The sequence below is a fragment of the Cetorhinus maximus genome, chromosome 12 (genome assembly GCF_964194155.1).
Source record: "Cetorhinus maximus chromosome 12, sCetMax3.hap1.1, whole genome shotgun sequence".
NCBI classification, from domain to species: Eukaryota; Metazoa; Chordata; class Chondrichthyes; order Lamniformes; family Cetorhinidae; genus Cetorhinus; species Cetorhinus maximus.
The window spans coordinates 108,444,315-108,462,223 of NC_135890.1; the positions used below are offsets into that span (position 1 = coordinate 108,444,315).

General features: G+C 43.3%; 1 protein-coding gene across 1 annotated transcript in view; it reads right to left on the bottom strand.

Annotated features, from left to right (window-relative positions):
* Nucleotides 1-17,909, bottom strand: part of trafd1 (TRAF-type zinc finger domain containing 1) — a 45,158-nt gene that overhangs the window by 15,473 nt on the left and 11,776 nt on the right. The window contains exons 4-7 of the mRNA XM_078554321.1: nucleotides 16,777-16,830; nucleotides 14,080-14,503; nucleotides 12,767-13,030; nucleotides 1,326-1,396 (exon numbers count right to left, since the gene is read on the bottom strand). Coding sequence (XP_078410447.1) covers nucleotides 1,326-1,396; nucleotides 12,767-13,030; nucleotides 14,080-14,503; nucleotides 16,777-16,830 — 813 coding nt within the window. The remainder of the gene's footprint in view (nucleotides 1-1,325; nucleotides 1,397-12,766; nucleotides 13,031-14,079; nucleotides 14,504-16,776; nucleotides 16,831-17,909) is intronic.

Here is a 17,909-nt window from a genome sequence, read left to right on the forward strand (position 1 = left end):
CATCTTCCCTTCACCCCCCCTGGCGGCATTCCGTAGGGATCGTTCCCTCCGGGACACCCTGGTCCACTCCTCCATCACCCCCTACTCCTCAACCCCCACCTATGGCACCTCCCCATGCCCACACAGAAGATGCAACACCTGCCCCTTCACTTCCTCTCTCCTCACCGTCCAAGGGCCCAAACACTCCTTTCAAGTGAAGCAGCATTTCACTTGCATTTCCCCTTAGTCTACTGCATTCGTTGCTCCCAATGCGGTCTCCTCTACATTGGAGAGACCAAACGCAAACTGGGCGACCGCTTTGCAGAACACCTGCGGTCTGTCCGCAAGAAAGACCCAAACCTACCTGTCGCTTGCCATTTTAACACTCCACCCTGCTCTCTTGCTCACATGTCTGTCCTTGGCTTACTGCATTGTTCCAGTGAAGCCCAACGCAAACTGGAGGAACAGCACCTCATCTTCCAATTAGGCACTTTACAGCCTTCCGGGCTGAATATTGAATTCAACAACTTTAGATCTTAAACTCCCCCTCCCCCCATCCCCACCCCGTTTCTTCCCCCTCCCTTTTGTTTTTTTTTCAATAATTTATATAGATTCTTCTTTTCCCACCTATTTCCACTATTTTTAAACCTACAACTAATACCTTGTTAGTCTTTCCACCCCACCCCCACTAGAGCTGTACCTTGAGTATCCTGCCATCCATTCTTAATTAGCACTTTTCTTAGATAATATCACCACCTTCAACAATCTTTGATCCTTTTGTCTGTGACATCTTTTGATTATCTGCTCCTATCACTGCTTGCTTGTCCCCACAACCACCCCACCCTCAACTTCTCTCTCCCCCCCGCCCCCCACCTTAAACCAGCTTATATTTCACCCCTCTCCTAACTATACTTCAGTTCTGTTGAAGGGTCATGTTGGACTCGAAACGTCAACTCTTTTCTTCTCCACCGATGCTGCCAGACCTGCTGAGTTTTTCCAGGTAATTCTGTTTTTGTTTTCAACCAGCATTTATCTCATATCTCAAAAAACAACACTTTGCCCACCTCTCACTATATTTATTCCTTTGGATGATCATTGTGATTAAAAAGACCTTTTTATGCAGTCATTACAAGTCTGCATTCTATATTAAATTCCAATGGAAGAGAAAATACCATCTGGCAGACTAGATACAGAGATAATGTTAAAAATGTTATCCTACTATTTGTTGTATATTGATTATAGAATTATCAGAAAAAGTGCTAACAGAAATACTGTTATCAGAATTAGTAATGGTAGCTTATGGAACCAGTGCTAATTGGTTGCAATGGACATTGGTTAAAACAGACCTGGTGAAGAATTAATTCTTCTTCAGGGAAAAGTTCTTCACAGAACTCACAAGGCAACATTGTGACATCATCTGAAAATAAAGGAAAAAAAGTTCAGTTGTCAAACAGAAATTAAAACTCTTAAGGGGGCTAATGGCGCAGATCATAATTCCATGAATTCCAATGTTATTCTGGTTTTAACCAAAGCTAACAGATGTAATGAAAGCTTTGTTCTAATGCCCAAGTCCCACTCAGCACCCAGTGAAACCAAGTCCTTTGTACAATGTTGCTATCATTCGACGTACTGTATATACTCGTGTAAAAGCTGATCTCATGAAAGTTGACCCCATGACTTTTGCCTAAAAGAAACAATTTTTCATATACCTCATGAAAAAGTTGACACTAGTTTTTCCAGGTATGAAACTGTAATGTACTTACCAGTACTTACTATGGTTCGTTAATTTAAAGACGCATGTGGGAACCTTTAGATTATCCCTCCACCAGTAGTGGTGGCAATCTCCCAGCTATCAACAAGACTAATGAATACCACACGATCACAATGCCTTCGAGAAAGAATAACAAGTACATGGCTTAATTTAAACAGGAGAAAAAAGTCGCAGAATGAGTTAACGAGCTTTGGAAGAATGTTCATATTATCACCCGCGGAGCCATTCGACTCTATACCCTGAGAAGCAAAGAAAGATGGTATTTCAGAATTCAAAACTAGTGCCAGGTGGCCTTCAAGATTCATGGAAAAGGTACGATTTAGTACTCAAACATAGTGTTTCACAGCGTCTGCAATCTAAACTCAATAAAAATTAAATTCCACCATTTTGCCAACCAATATCAAGAGAAAAATATGCATTAATTAGCCTGCATTGGAAATATCGATGAAACACCAATGAACTTTGACATGCCAGCAAACAAGACTGTTACGAAGATTTGTGAAAGAAGAACTGTCCTTGTAAAGACAACTGGCCACAAGAAGATGCGGTTCACGGTGGTTCCTTCTGGTATGGCAGGTGGCACAAAATTAAAGATGATGGTGATATTCAAGCACTAAGGTCTGCCTAAAGAGAAAATTCAGAAAGGTGTTGTCATCCATGTTCATGAAGAAGGCTGGATGAAAGCAGTTGCAAGAAACAGATCAAAGAAGTGTGGATGGGGAACTTGAGACCAAGAGGACCATGCTAAAAAAAGTTTGCACTTCTGGGACATATTCAAATCCCACCTCGGTGACAATGCCGCCTGTGATGAAAGATCAACCAACACTGATATAGCATTATTCTCAGCGGTCTTACAAATGTTGTTCAGCCCTTGGTTGGGTGTATAAATAAATCTCTCAATGAAAAGTATCTGAAAGATGTGGAACTATTGGATGTTGAAAGGCAAACAAACATTCACTAAAGGCTGAAACATGTAAACACATTGTGCCAATGAGTCGTAGGCACATGGAATGAACTTGATCCCAATATTGTCAAAAAATTATTTCTAAAATGTGAAATTGAATGCACTTGACAATAATGAGGACAATTACTTGTGGAACGATGACGACATATTTACTGGTACTACCAATGAAGATGATAACCAGGAAGATCCATTCTGTATGATGTTATGCAACCAGGCTATTGGGACAAATTGTTCAGTGATTCAGATAGTAATCAGAGTGATTTTAAGGGATTTCAATGTGCACTGCTGTGGTTAATTAGTTATGGTACATGTTTATGTTGTGTGGGATGAAATGTAAATAGTTTATAATGTCATAAATAGATAGGCGCTTTATCATGCTTGCACACGAGCAGGGGAGAGACCTCATCCTGAGTGAGACACAGCCAGACTGAGTGTGGGTGTTGGCAATTTGGTGCATAGTGGGAATTGAACTGACTGGTAAGTAGTGGGTAAGGTCGGGTAAGTATTTACTACTTTTATTGCTTATTGTTTAAGGTCTTTTTTGTGGTTTATAGTTTGTATATTCTGTAATAACAAGGAACAGGAAAGAAGGGCCCTAGAGTAATTGATTTAAAAGGTTTAATTTAAAAGGGATAAGTTATGGCAGGAGAGCTCAAAGCCATGCTGTGCTCCTCATGCTCTATGTGAGAAGCTGGGAACATTTCCAGTGCCCAGAACCAGCACGTGTGCAGGAAGTGTGTCCAGCTGCAGCTCCTGGTAGCTTGAGTTTCAGAGCTGGAACAGCAGCTGGGGACACTGTGGAGCATCCGCGAGTCTGAGAGCATCGTGGATAGCACGTTTAGAGAGGTGGTCACACCGCAGCTGAAGGGACTTGAGGAAGGGAATGGGTGACCACCAGGCAGTCCAAGAGAAACAGACAGGTAGTTCAGGAGTCCCCTGGGATCCCGCTTGCAAATTGGTATTCCATTTTGGAGGCTGATGAGGGCGCTGGTTCCTCTAGGGAGTGCAGACAGAGCAAAGCTTCTGGCATCACAAGCAACCTGTCTGTAGAGGAGGGGAGGAAGAGAGGAAGAGCAATAGTAATAGAGGATTCTATAGTCAGGGGAACAGATAGGCGCTACTGTGGCCATCAACGTGACTCCAGGATGGTGTGTTGCCTCCCTGGTGCCAGGGTCCAGGATGTCACTGAACAGCTGCAGGGCATCCTGAAGGGGGAGGGTGATAAGGCAGAGGTCATGGTACATGTTGGTACCAATGACATAGGTAGAAAGAGGGATGAGGTCTTGCATCAAGAATTCAGGGAGTCTCTCTCGGGTTATAATCTCTGGATTGCTCCTAGTGCCACGTGCTAGCGAGCACAGAAATAGGAGAATAGCACAGATGAATACGTGGCTTAAGAGTTGGTGCAGGAGGGAAGGTTTTAGATTCCTGGATCGCTGGGGCCGTTTCTGGGGAAGGCGGGACCTGTACAAGCAGGACAGTCTGCATCTGAACCAGAGCGGGACTAACATCCTTGCGGGCGGGTTTGTTAGTGCTGCTGGGAGGAGTTTAAACTAATTCGACAGGGTGAGGAGACACAGGATGTTAACAGAATAGGGACACATCGTAATACAGTAAAACAATCAAGTCAGAGGGAGTACAGCTGCAATAAGTTTCAGGGGAGTAAGACAAGGCTGGATGGCCTCTACTTTAATGCCAGGAGGCAGGTAAAACGGATGATTTAAGGGTGAGGATTGACACGTGGCATTGTGATATAGTAGCCATCACTGAGACACGTGGTTGAGGGAGGGGCAGGATTCGCAGCTCATCATTCCAGGATATAGAATCTTCAGGTGAGACACGGGAGGGGATAAAAGCGGAGGGGGCATTGCATTATTAGTTAAGGAGTTAGTTACTGCAGTAAGGAGAGATGATATCTTGGAGGGGGCATCGAATGAAGCTTTGTGGATAGAGCTTAGGAATAAAAAAGGGGCAGCCGCATTGTTAGGTGTTTATTATAGACCCCCAGATAGTCAGCGGGAAGTTGCGGAGCAAATATGTGCACAATTTGGAGAGGTGTGTAAAAATAATAATAGGGTAATTATATCAGGTGATTTCAACTTTCCCAACATTAATTGGGATAGACAGTGTTAAGGGCTTGGATGCAGTGGATTTCTTGAAATGTGTACAGGAGAACATTTTAGGTCAGCATGTAGAGGGTCCAACAAGGGACGGCGCAGTGCTGGATCTAATTTTGGGGAATGAAGCCGGACAGGTGGCTGACGTGGTGGTGGGGGAGCATTTTACTGATAGCGACCACAACATGGTACAATTTCAGCTTGTTATTGGGGTGGGGGGGGGGTGGATTTTAGTAAAATAAGGCAGGATCTGGCCAAGGTAGACAATAGGGAGGGTACAGGCTCAAGACGTTCCCTCTAGGGTGATAGGAAGGAGTAACAAGCCAAGAGAACCAGGGATGAGCAGAGATATTCACGATACAATGAGATGGAAAAGAGAGGCTTTTAGCAGGTACAAGGGGAGCAAATCAGCAGGGGCATTAGTGGAATACAGAAGGAAGTGCAGGGTGGAGCTTAAGAAAGCAATTAGAAGAGCAAAGAGGGGATATGAGAAAGCTCTGGCTGGTAAAAGTAGGGAAAATCCCAAGATATTCTATAAGTATATCAATGGGAAGAGGATAACCAGGGAAAGAGTAGGGCCCATTAGGGACCAAGGGAGCCAGAGGACATCGGTAGAGTGTTGAATGAATGCTTCACATCTGTCTTCACCCAAGAGAATGAGGATGAAGGTACCGAACTCGGTGAGAGAGACTGTGAGGTTCTTGAGCAAATTCATACAGGGAGTGACAAGGTATTGGAGGTGTTGGCAGGCTTAAAAGCGGACAAATCTCCTGGTCCAGATGATTTGCGTCCCAGACTGCTGAGGGAGGCAAGGGAGGAGATCACAGGGGCTCTGACCCAAATTTTTAATTCCTCTCTGGCCACAGGGGAGGTGCCAGAGGACTGGAGAACAGCTAATGGGGTTCCGCTATTGAAGAAGGGTTGTAAAGATAAGCCAGGGAACTACAGACCAGTGAGTCTCATATCAGTGGTAGGGAAACTATTGGAGAAAGTTCTGAAGGAGAGAATCTATCTCCACTTGGAGAGGCAAGGTTTGATCAGGGATAGTCAGCATGGCTTTGTCAGAGGGAGGTAATGCCTAACAAATTTGATTGAATTTGAGGAGGTGACCAGGTATGTAGATGATGGTAGTGCAGTTGATGTAGTTTATATGGATTTCAGCAAAGCCTTTGACAAGGTCCCATATGGGAGGCTTATAAATAATGGAAATGCACATGGGATACAGGGTAATTTGATAAGGTGGATTCAAAATTGGCTTAGTTGTAGGAGACAGAGGGTGAAGACAGAAGGCTGCTTTAGTGACTGGAAGCCTGTGTCCAGTGGCATACCACAGGGATGTGTGCTGGGTCCCCTATTATTCATCATTCATATAAATGACATAGATAACTATGTGGGGGGTAGGATTAGTAAGTTTGCAGATGACACACAGATTGACCAGGTTGTTAACAGTGAGGTTGAATGTCTTGGGCTACAGGAAGATATAGATGGGATGGTCAAATGGGCAGATAAGTGGCAGATGGAATTTTACCCTGAAAAGCGTGAGGTGGTACACTTTGGAAGGAGTAATTTGAAAAGGAGGTATTCAATGAACGGCATGACATTAGGAAGTTCTAAGGAACTAAGGGACCTTGTCATGTGTGTCCATAGATCTCTGAAGGCAGAGGAGCATGTTAGTTGTTTGGGGGTGGGGGGGGGGGGGGGGGGGGGGGGGGGCGGGCGCGGTTGTGGTGGAGTGAAAAAGGCATTTGGGACACTTGCCTTTATCAATCAACGCATAGATTACAAAAGTAGGGACATCATGTTGGAGTTGTATGGAACCTGGGTGAGGCCACCGCTGGAGCACTGTGTGCAGTTCTGGTCGCCACATTATAAGGGTGTGATTGCACTGGAGAGGGTGCAGAGGAGATTCACCAGGATGTTGCCTGGGATGAAACATTTAAGTTATGAAGAGAGGTTGGATAGACTTGGGTTGTTTTCATTGGACCAGAGAAGACTGAGGGACCGACCTGATCGAGGTGTACAAGATTATGAGGGGCATGGACAGGGTGGATAGGGAGCAGCTGTTCCCCTTAGTTCAAGGGTCAGTCACGAGGGGACACAAGTTCAAAGTGAGGGGCGGAGGTTGGGGGGGGGTGGTGGGGATGTGAGGAAAAACTTTTTTACCCAGAGGGTGGTGACGGTCTGGAATGCACTGCCTGGGAGGGTGGTGGAGGTGGGTTGCCTCACATCCTTTAAAAAGTACCTGGATGAGCACTTGGCACGTCATAACATTCAAGGCTATGGGCCAAGTGCTGGTAAATGGGATTAGGTAGGTAGGTCAGGTGTTTCTCACGTGTTGGTGCAGATTCGATGGGCCAATGGGCCTCTTCTGCACTGTGTGATTCTGTGATTCTGAAAATGTTATAGAATTAACATGAATTCTTTAGTGTTGCTTGTTTTTACTTAATTGCATTGCAACGGTGTTTTTTGGGCCCAATCAAGTACAGATGTCAATCCCTAAAAAAGCATTACCAATGTAAAAGTTGACCCAATGACTTTTGGCGTGAAAAACTGATCTCAAAAATTTGACTGTTACATGAATATAAACGGTAAATCAGCAATGAGTCAATAGAGGAAGAGAAGGTCAATCTGAGAAAAGACCACAACTCAGATATGAGGAACTCTTCCCCCCGTCCGTCCCTCCCTCCCCTGATTCAAGCGTTCAATGCTGATATTAGGTGACCAAATGTGAAACCTGTTCCATTAGCACTCAAACACTAATGAGGAAAACACAAGATTAAAACATAACATTTAAAGGACAATTATTTTCAAATTTCACTGACATTACTGAATAGAAGGAGAATGGTGGGGATTCAATTAAGTGAATGAAACCTCAAGGGTTTCCCCAGTGCCTCAATCAACCCACAGTTAACAAAATTCCCCAGTGACTAATCCCAGCCACAACAAATAAGTGAGCCATACAAACTCGGATGCTCCATGAATCAATGCCCAGTGCTAAGCTATTTGATCTCAATTGAGATAGCAGTCATGTATGGCACAAATCAGCAGCAGTGCCTTGAGTTACAAAGAGAAAAAGTGACCACAGTTCCTGCTCTGGACAACAATCCATCTATCCCTCCTGAAAGAGCACAAAGTAAGGACATTGCTGAAAAAAAAAATCTAAGCTTTTTGTCTTGCACTCACTCATCAGGACACTCAAGAATACCAATGAGGAAAACAACTATTTGTATTGTATGTGAAGAGACTGATTGGTTGGCAAGTGGCATTGCCATGGAGAATGGACCACTGATGGTGACTGACAGTTAACCGCCAAGAATTATTTGAAATTTAAACCAGGCAGCTTGACCCCGATTGGTCAAAGCATTGCCCTGAGAAATGAGTCAGAAAATGGCCGCTACTTATTTTGTTTAGCTGAAACAGGCACAATGTACGTACGTGTTCTTTCTGTCTGCAAAGAACAGGGTCCTGTGTATTAATATTTGTAGCTTCCTGTACACGCAAATGCACTACACTGCGAGCCAGAGTAACAATCTTAAAAATTGGTTGCCAGCGCAATTCTTAGCACATTGAGGATTATTTAGCAAATGTTGCCCAATCACAGAATCACATCTAATATTGAACACTGTTTTGTAAGCACGTGCTGGTTGGGTACAGTCTGTACCCTACCCGTTGTGAACAGCGGCTGGGACATGCCATTTGATACGATCCGCCAGTCTTTGGGACATATGGCCTACATATCTAGCATCACACTGACACTGAAATTCATATACCACATTAGGTCATTTGTGTGATAGGCAGAACATCTTTTTGGCTTGACGGCAGCATCCTGTTAGTGGCGAATACCACTTGTGTTGCTACTGCATAGCAGCAGCGTGAAACAGCTAGCTTCACCTGTTGCTCAAATTTTTGAGATACCTTGCTCTTCCAGGGTAACCTGAGGTAGACTGGACACTTTTCAGGGCCAGAAGTGAGAAGCCTTAGGCCTGTTCATGAGTTTGCTTGATATACAGTGCGAAATGATCTGATCAGGGTAACCATTATCCCGTAAGATGCTTTTGATGTGCCCTATTGCAGCATCAAGCTTGTATGGTGAGCAAATGGCTCAGGCCTTATTTACAAGGTTGCCGATAAGACCAATCTTGTAGTGCATGGAACTGTAAGAATCCCAACGCGTATATTGACCAGTGAAGGTAGGCTTGCAGTAGACTATGGCAAAAAATCCCCTGGCAGATTTCTCAACTAGTACATCAAGGAAGGGGAGTTCATTTGACTGCCCCATTTCATAGGTGAATTTGAGTGCAGGATGGAGCCCATTAAGACACGTAAGGAAATTGTTACATGCAGTTGCGGATTTAAATATAGCAAACATATCAACCGCTTATTGGAAATATGCGAGGGATGGGAGCTTAGGTGTCATTCCATCAAAGATACGTTTCTCATGGAGCCCAAAGGTGTTTGTGAGAGCTGAGCCTAAGGGGAACCCTATGGCAACACCATCTGTTTGGGCATACATGTTGTTATTAAAACGGAACTCAACTGCGCGAGTTGCCAAGTTCAATGAATACTGATTCACACAATGGTGGCAGGTCTAGATCTCCATGATATAGTGCTGCAGTGTAAATACCTATAGCCTCCTTAAGTGGAACATTGGTGAATAGGCTAGCAATGTCAAATGAGCACATGGACACAGCATTGCTATCGATCTGCAAGTCCTGTGTGGCCTTCGCAAATGTGAAGGAGTCCTTCACTGTGCATGTGGAAAACGTGATCAAAATTGGTTGTAACAATTCACCCAACCATTTGGCCAATTCAGGTTGTGCAGAACCGGTCATAGATGAGATGGGGCGTAGAGGGATATCACTTTTGTGGGTCTTGGGCAGCCCATACATTCGAGAACATAGTGAACTGTGAGGACAAACCCTGTCATAAACATCACATGGTAGGTCATCATTCATACACAAGTCCAGCAAGCTTTTTAGCTTAATTTCGAGCAAGGCTGTCTGCTCATTCTGAGCAGCAAGTCCAATAGATATGAATTTGTCATTAAGAATGGCATGCATTGTGTGCATCTGAAGAAGGGTCATACAGACTCGAAACGGTAGCTCTGTTTCTCTCTCAACAGATGCTGTCAGACCGGAGTTTTTCCAACATTTTGTTTTTATTTCAGGTTTCCAGCATCTTCAGTATTTTGCTTTTATCTTAGTGCATTTTGTTGATACTTTGTCTTTGTCACATTTACTGATGTGTATGTCCGTATTTGTCTTAAGGCCTCGCAACGCTGCAAGAGATATTCGCGTTGCATTTGAAAGTCAGACAGGTCGTTCAGAATCCCACAATATGCATGTGCTAGATGGTGCGCTTTCAATGATTCAGTGTCTTCAGTGGACACTGGTTTGTGGCAGGATAGTTGGGAGTAGAGGAGTTCAAACTCAGCTAATACCACTCCCCGTTTGATTTGGGACGAAGGCACACCAAAACTGAAACCATGCGCTAGAACTCCTCGTTTTCTGAGTACATGGTCAGAGAGATTTTAATATATATATATTCGTTCCTGGGATGTGGGTGTCACTAGCTAGGCTAGCATTTATTGCCCATCCCTAATTGTCCTTGTTCAGAGGGCATTTAAGAGTCAACCACATTGCTGTGGATCTAGAGTCACATGTAGGCCAGACAAGGTAAGGGCAGCAGATTTCCTTCCCTAAAGGACATTAGTGAACCAGATGGGTTTTTACAACAATTGGCAATGGTTTCGTGGTCAATCAGACTTTTAATTCCAGATTTTTATAGAATTCAAATTTCACCACCTGCCCTGGGGGGATTTGAACCAGGGTCTCCAGGTCATTACCCGAGGTCTCCGGAATACCAGTCCAGTGACAATACCACTATGCCACCACCTCCCCATACTTGTTACATATTAAGTGGTATCATTAAATGCGTTGCCAAACTGCTTCCACTTAAGTTTATAGTGCAGATCTCTTTTATGGTGCGGTCATCTTTTGAAACAATACAGCAGCATAAATGGATCAAATCAAAAAAAGAAATTTGCACACCTCAGACCAAGCACAGTGTAGGGCATGGCGTAAATTAGTAACCCTATAACCAATCTGTTCAATCTCATCTTGCATAAACACCTGCTTAGTCGATGGTGTCAGTCACCATCAGTGGTGCATTCTCCATTCCAACACCACATGCCAACCAATCAGCACTCTCTTCTCTTACAGTATAGATTGTTGTTTTCCCCCTTTGTTATGATACGGCAGGTGATATTTGCCAGGCTGACCAAATCCATAAGGGAAACTAGCCACCCTATCACAACGGTTTTGCAATTTGTATTTATTACAATAAGGTTTGTGCATTGATTTCAGAAGTAATGAGTCTAGTAACACCTTTAGAGATTTTAAATTAAAACATTTATTAGCAAAAGAAACTAATTAAAACACATACACAAGATTGTAGTTACACCGTTACTTCGAACAAATCCCAAAATTCCTAATTTAACCTGACTCCCAACTACACACCCCCTTTAAGGCAACAGTCTAAAATAGATTTTAAATTTAGGTAGGCAATCCAGCAAGGTTACCACAGCACCCATTCAGCAGTGGAATTCCAATGGCTTTTTGGTTCATGGAACTAGAGGCTGTTTCCCGAAGTCTGTTTCACCATGTATCTTTTAGATCTTACACAACTTTCCATCCTTCTTTCAATATATTTCTTCCTCTTTAATCTGTAAATCCCACTGTTTCCATATGTCTCTGGAATTTACTTTTCTGATACTATAAAAATCTTTCATGTTGTCAATATGATCTTTTCATTTTGAGAAAAATAAACATCATAACCTTGCCCTATTTATCCTGTCAGTTGTAAAACTTTATCATGTTTCTTTAAAAACCAAACACCTCTCTACTTACCTTAAAAATGCAAATTTCATTCACACCCTATCTACTGACTTTACCCTAGCTCACTCATTAGCATTTCAAATGCCCTTTTTACATGTAACGCTTTTGATAATTTTAAGCTTGCAGTCTATCTGATTCTAATTCCATTAAATCAGCCACACTAAGTACCATTCACACACACACACACTTTACAATACCCCACATATAATGAAAATATGGTAGTTTTTTTGACACCTTATGTTGGTATTCTTGCAAGTGTCCTGATGAGTGCAAGATAAAAAGCTTAGGCATGTCTCTTTTTTCAGCAATACTCAAGTTCTGTACTACCAAACAACTAGAAGTAAAGACAGTAAATAACCAACCCACGTAATGAAACAGCCTATGTCAATTATCAAGATTTCCATTTGAGCAAGGTACCACTGGAGCTATTGGCCAGCAAGATGTAGCTAGTTTTACTGACAGGCCTACTAGCAAATCACCACAAAGCCAGCAGCATCTCAGCACTATCCCGCCTGATCTTAGAAACAGAAAAGAATAAAGCTTCTAACCACAGGTTTGTTGCCCTTAAGCCTGAATTTGGAAGCTAAAAATGCAAGATGCCAATTTTTGTTGTAAAAAGTAGTTTGAAAGGAAGTTAATATCAAAAACATGTCAGTCTATAGGCGAAAGAGGCAGGTCGATGTTGCTAATTATTTTTCCTCATGTTTAAGGAGAAAAGCAAGATTGAGCTGAGTGAGTGGAATTTTCTCTGATTGTTACACTGTATGTTCACTTCCTCTGCAAGATAAAGCAGATTAATAATTCATATCTGGCCTTATCTCACCAAATGTGCCAGTCTGCCTCTAAAAAGATTGGAGAAGTACACATGCAAAAGATACAATATTCAATATGAAATACACATTGTTCTTATTCTAACAATATTAGATATTGGGCTATATGGGCAAAAGTTGCTCTGGTTACTTATGAAGTAACCAGCACCTCTATACCTAAACAATTATCTAAAACAGACCAGAAAAATGCAACAAATTTATCTACTTACTTGTTATCTCTTCATGGGCATTTACAGGAGTTGGGAATACAACAGATGACAACCGATTGTTGAACAAGTCCACAACGTTTTCTAGCTCTGAATGCCTGTGAGCAGTGCGAGTATCCTCCCAGAGAGGTGGCCACTCTCCTTCTCCACCACTGTTCTCATTTTGGAGACTGAGAGCAAGCAGGTAATCCAGGTTAGAGTTGGAATCTACATGCCCAGGACCTGCAGGATCTGCCACACAATTTCTCTCGTTCCTCGTTACACTGGCTGTAAAACCGACAGGAAATGTAGGACCGTTAAAAAAACATAATAACTTTTAAGGTTTAATCTGAGCTGAGTTAGCTGATTTTAACCAAGGAAGCAACAATGGCCCATCACAACTGGGCTCAGCTCAATACCAGGGCTCCAAATATTGACTCACGAAGGAAATTGTGAATGTTAGGTGAAGACAGAATCAGATTCAGGATGTCTCTGGCCCCACAAAGAAAAGGTTTCAGTCTGCCTCATGCACTAACTTGGCTCATGAACAAGTAACGTACCAGAGAGGCGCCAATATACACAAAACTTTAACTTAGCACCAGTTAATCAATTCAGCAAAGGGGACGAAATAAAACAGATACACAATTTTTCCCACCTTCATAAATGGGTCCTTTGTGCATGGCTAAAACAGTGGTGACACAAGTAAACCTGGTGGTACTCAGTGATTTCTAGTGGTCTGCATGGTTCTAGAATGTTCAATCCAAGAACTGCTATCACGGAGTTCTAGAGCAGTCCAGATTGGCTTTCTCCTTATCCTTGAAATGGCTCATCTTAATTTGTCTTCTTCGCCCTTGTTCTAGGGCAGGAGAATTATAGAACGGTGGTGTTCTGCAGCCTATGTCCACAATGCCACTTATGCACCCACCTGCTGCACCATCCAAGCACTCTTGTTAAACAAGTGGTAGAATTGATGCTGCTCAACAGTTACTAAAATGGGTACCAAGAAATCCAGGACATCAGTGTAATCTCATTTTACTAAGGGCATCATAAGCACCTCTAATATCAAAAGCTAAAGAGAATTATATTCATCCTCAGATTAAATGTAGCAACACAATATACACTTCATTTCTTTTTTCAATTTCCCCAATCATCAATGAAGTTACAGAATCATCTCTCATCCTAACATTTTGAAATATTTCATGGAAGTGAAAGCCATCAACTTTTGTACTTGTACAAAGGATGTGAACTTTGCTATTTAGTCACTTCCAGCTCCTCCGCCAATTTTAAACTCAAAATGTTGCTATGACTATTTTCCATTCCAAACACTCTCAGCTTACCTTGATTCTGGTCTCTCCCTATGATTGGCATATTTCTCCTATCCACCCCTCTCACTGGAAATCCCATCTCCCGGTTTCCATGAACTTTGGTTTCCAACTGTCTGGAAATTCTTGGCCTAGCCCGAATACGGTTCTGCTCAGCCCGAAGTAGATTCCCAAATGGTTGGTTTTCAAACCAGGTCCCAACATTTCCTTCAAAGTGATACTCAGACCCAGGTTTCATACGGTTGTTATTCTTTTCCTCCACGTCTTTGCCACAGGTGATGTGGTGTATGTTTAAGTCTTTGACCAGAACATTGCGACAACAAGCTGGACAAGGTTCAGTCCTCGATCCACAATAATCAGCATGCTCTTGAGATTTGTTGAATGCCAGCTCCAGCTCGCAGTATTGACATTTAACCAATCGCAAAGGGCATTCTATATTCTGTAAAACAAAAAAATTTTAAATTTTCTTAAGGATGGGCATTTTTAAAAAAGGTACTTTTAAGAGCCTCAATAGCCATGCTGCCAAGTGCCCAGAATATAAATGAATCATTAGGTTACAGATTTGATTTCCTGTCTGGATTGAAATATCCCTCAGGCTTGGAAGAAGAAATCAATAGGGCTCCTGACCTTCATTGCTATCCAGTGACTGCTAATAGAAATTGCTGTGCCAGGATGGACCCGGTCTCGACCCATAACTGGCAGAATAACCTGACTACAATTGCACAGAAGAACAGCCATTTATTTTTCTTCCTTGGTTTTCCCACTCTATGAACCAACTACAGCTGTGTAACAGGGTGCATGGCTCTCCGCCCAAATTTCCCTTTCCGGCAACTTGTTGGCTAGGCCAACATTTTTATTGCCCATCCCAAGTTGCTCTCAAGGAGGTGGTGGTGAGCCACCTTCTTGAACTGCTGCAGTCCATGTGGTGTAGGTACATCCACAGTGCTGTTAGGGAGGGAGTTCTGGGATTTTGGCCCAGCTACAGTGAAGGATTGGTGGCATAGTTCCAAGTCAGGGTGATGTGTGGCCTGTTGGGGAACTTGCAGGCGGTAGTACACCCATGTATCTGCTGTCATTGCCCTTCTAAATGGTAGTGGACATGGGTTTGGAAGGTACTACCCAAAAAGCCTTGGTAAGTTCCTGCAGTGCATCTTGTAGATGATACACACTGCTGCCACCGGAGGGAGTGAATCTTTGTGGATGGGGTGCCAATCAAGCGGGTTGCTTTGTCCTGGATGGTGTCAAGCTTCTTCAGCGTTGTTGGAGCTGCACTCATCCAGGCAATTGGAGACTATTCCATCACACTTCTTACTTGTGCCTTGTAGATGATGGGCAGGCTTTGGGGAGTCAGAAGACGAGTTACTCTCCACAGGATTCCCAGCCTCTGACCTGCTCTTGTAACCTCAGTATTTATATAGCAGGTGTAGTTCAGTTTTTGGTCAATGGTAATCCCCTGGATGTTGATAGTGGGAGATTCAGCAATGGTAATTTTTTTAAAATTCATCCACAGGCTGTGGATGCCGGGCCAGCATTTATCGCCCATTCCTACTTGCCCTTGAGAAGGTGGTGGTGAGCTGCAGTCCATGTCGTATAGGTACATCCACAGTGCTGTTAGGGAGGGAGTTCCAGGATTTTGACCCAGCGGAAGTGAAGGAATGGTGATATATTTCCAAGTAAGGATGGTGCGTGACTTGGAGGGGAACTTCCAGCTGGTGGCGTTCCCATCTATCTGCTGCCCTTGTCCTTCTAGACAGTAGTGGTCGTGGGTTTGGAAGTTGCTGTCGAAGGAGCCTTGGTGAATTCCTGCAATGCATCTTGTAGAAGGTACACGCTGCTGCTACTGTGCGTTGGTGGTGGAGGGAGTGATTGTTTGTGGATGTGGTGCCAATCAAGCGGGCTGCTTTGTCCTGGACAGTGTCAAGCTTCTTGAGTGTTGTGGGAGCTGCACTCATCCAGGCAAGTGGGGAGTATTCATCACACTCCTGACTTGCGCTTTGTAGATGGTGGACAGGCTTTGGGAAGTCAGGGGGTGAGTTACTTGTTGCACAATTCCTAGCCTCTAACCTGCTCTTGTAGCCACAGCATTTATATGGCAAGTCCAGTTCTGGTCAATGGTAACCCCCAGGATGTTGATAGTGGGGGATTCAGTGATGTCATGACATTAGATGTCATGGAGATGGTTGGGTTTTTTGTTGGAGATGATTATTGCTTGGCACGTGTGGGGCACAAATGTTACTTGCCACTTGTTAGCCCAAGCTTTAATGTTGCTGCATATGGACACAGACTGCTTCAGTATCTGAGGAGTCCCAAATGGTGCAGAAAATTGAGTAATCATCAGCGAACATACCCACTTCTGACCTTATGATGGAGGGAAGGTTATTGATGAAGCAGCTGAAGATGGTTGGACCTAGGACACTACCCTGAGGAACTTCTGCAGTGTTGTCCTGGGACAGATATCATTGACCTCCAACAATCACAACCATCTTCCTGTGCGTTAGGTATGACTCCAAACAGTGGAGAGTCCCCCTGACCCACCCCCGATTCCCGTTGACTCCAGTTTTGCGAGGGCTCCTTGATCCCACACTTGGTCAAATACTGCCGTGATGTCAAGGGCAGTCACTCTAACCTCAATCTCGAGTCCATGTTTGGACTTAGGCTGCACTGTAAGGAGTTGTTGCTTGCCTAATGCAAACTGAGGCCAGATGCACGCACCTCATGTTTCTCCAACTGGTTTTTTTCTACCTTCATGCTGCACTTACAGTCAACCTGAAAAACAAAAAAAGATAAAATTGAGATCTCAAACATTTTAAATTCTTTAATGGTACATGGGCTGGAAAGGCCAGCATTTGTTGCCTGTCCCATGAACTGAGTGGCTTTCTCGGCCATTTCAGAGGGCAGTTAAGGGTCAACCACATTGCTGTGGGTCTGGAGTCACATGTAGGCAGGATGCCAGATTTCCTTCCCTAAAGGGCATTCATGAACAAGATGGGTTTTTATGACAAATCGATGATAGTTTCATGGTCACCATTAACTTAATTTAAATTCCACCAGATGTGACGGGGGATTTGAACCCATGCCCTCAGAGCATTAGCCTGGGCCTCTGGATTTAATCCAGTGAAAATACCACTACGCCACCATCTCATCCCAAATGTTCACTATATGCTGGTTACTGTATTTAAGAGCAATCCCTCAATCCTTCATACAAAGCATAAAGACCTCTCAACGTATGCTAGTTTAGCTGATCAGGAAGGCAATAAGAATGCGACTGGGTGAAGAAGGATTAAGTAAAGTGCCCTGGACGAGGAATGGAACAGACCAAAAAGGACTCCAAGGAAAACAATTCCTATTACTAGTCACTATCCCATGACGAGTGCTTGAAAATAACACAAAATTGTGGATTAGGGTCACAGATGCTGCCAGACCTGCTGAGTAATTCCTGGGACTTCTGTTTTTATTTCAGATTTCCAGCATCTGCAGTGTTTTGCTTTTATTAATTTATATGCTGAACTCTGGTGGGTACTAGATTTGAAATATGGGTGGATTGCTGTTAAATATTAACCTTTGTTTTTACGTGAGCAGAACTTCACCCATTTTCAGACAAAGACAGGCTACTTAACATCATTACGTTCATCCTTTAAGATGTATTGGAGTTAATTTATCTGTAATTTATTCTTAGAAAGAAAGCCAAAATTAAGATAAATTTTAAAAAAAACAACAAATGATTTGGGAAATCGTCCAATACTTCTAACTCGTGCAAAGCAAAAGTCAGGTTTGATCAGGGTACACACCAGTGTTAAAAACTTGACCATATATGCAAAGTACCTCAAGTGTAGCAAGCCAGGGCA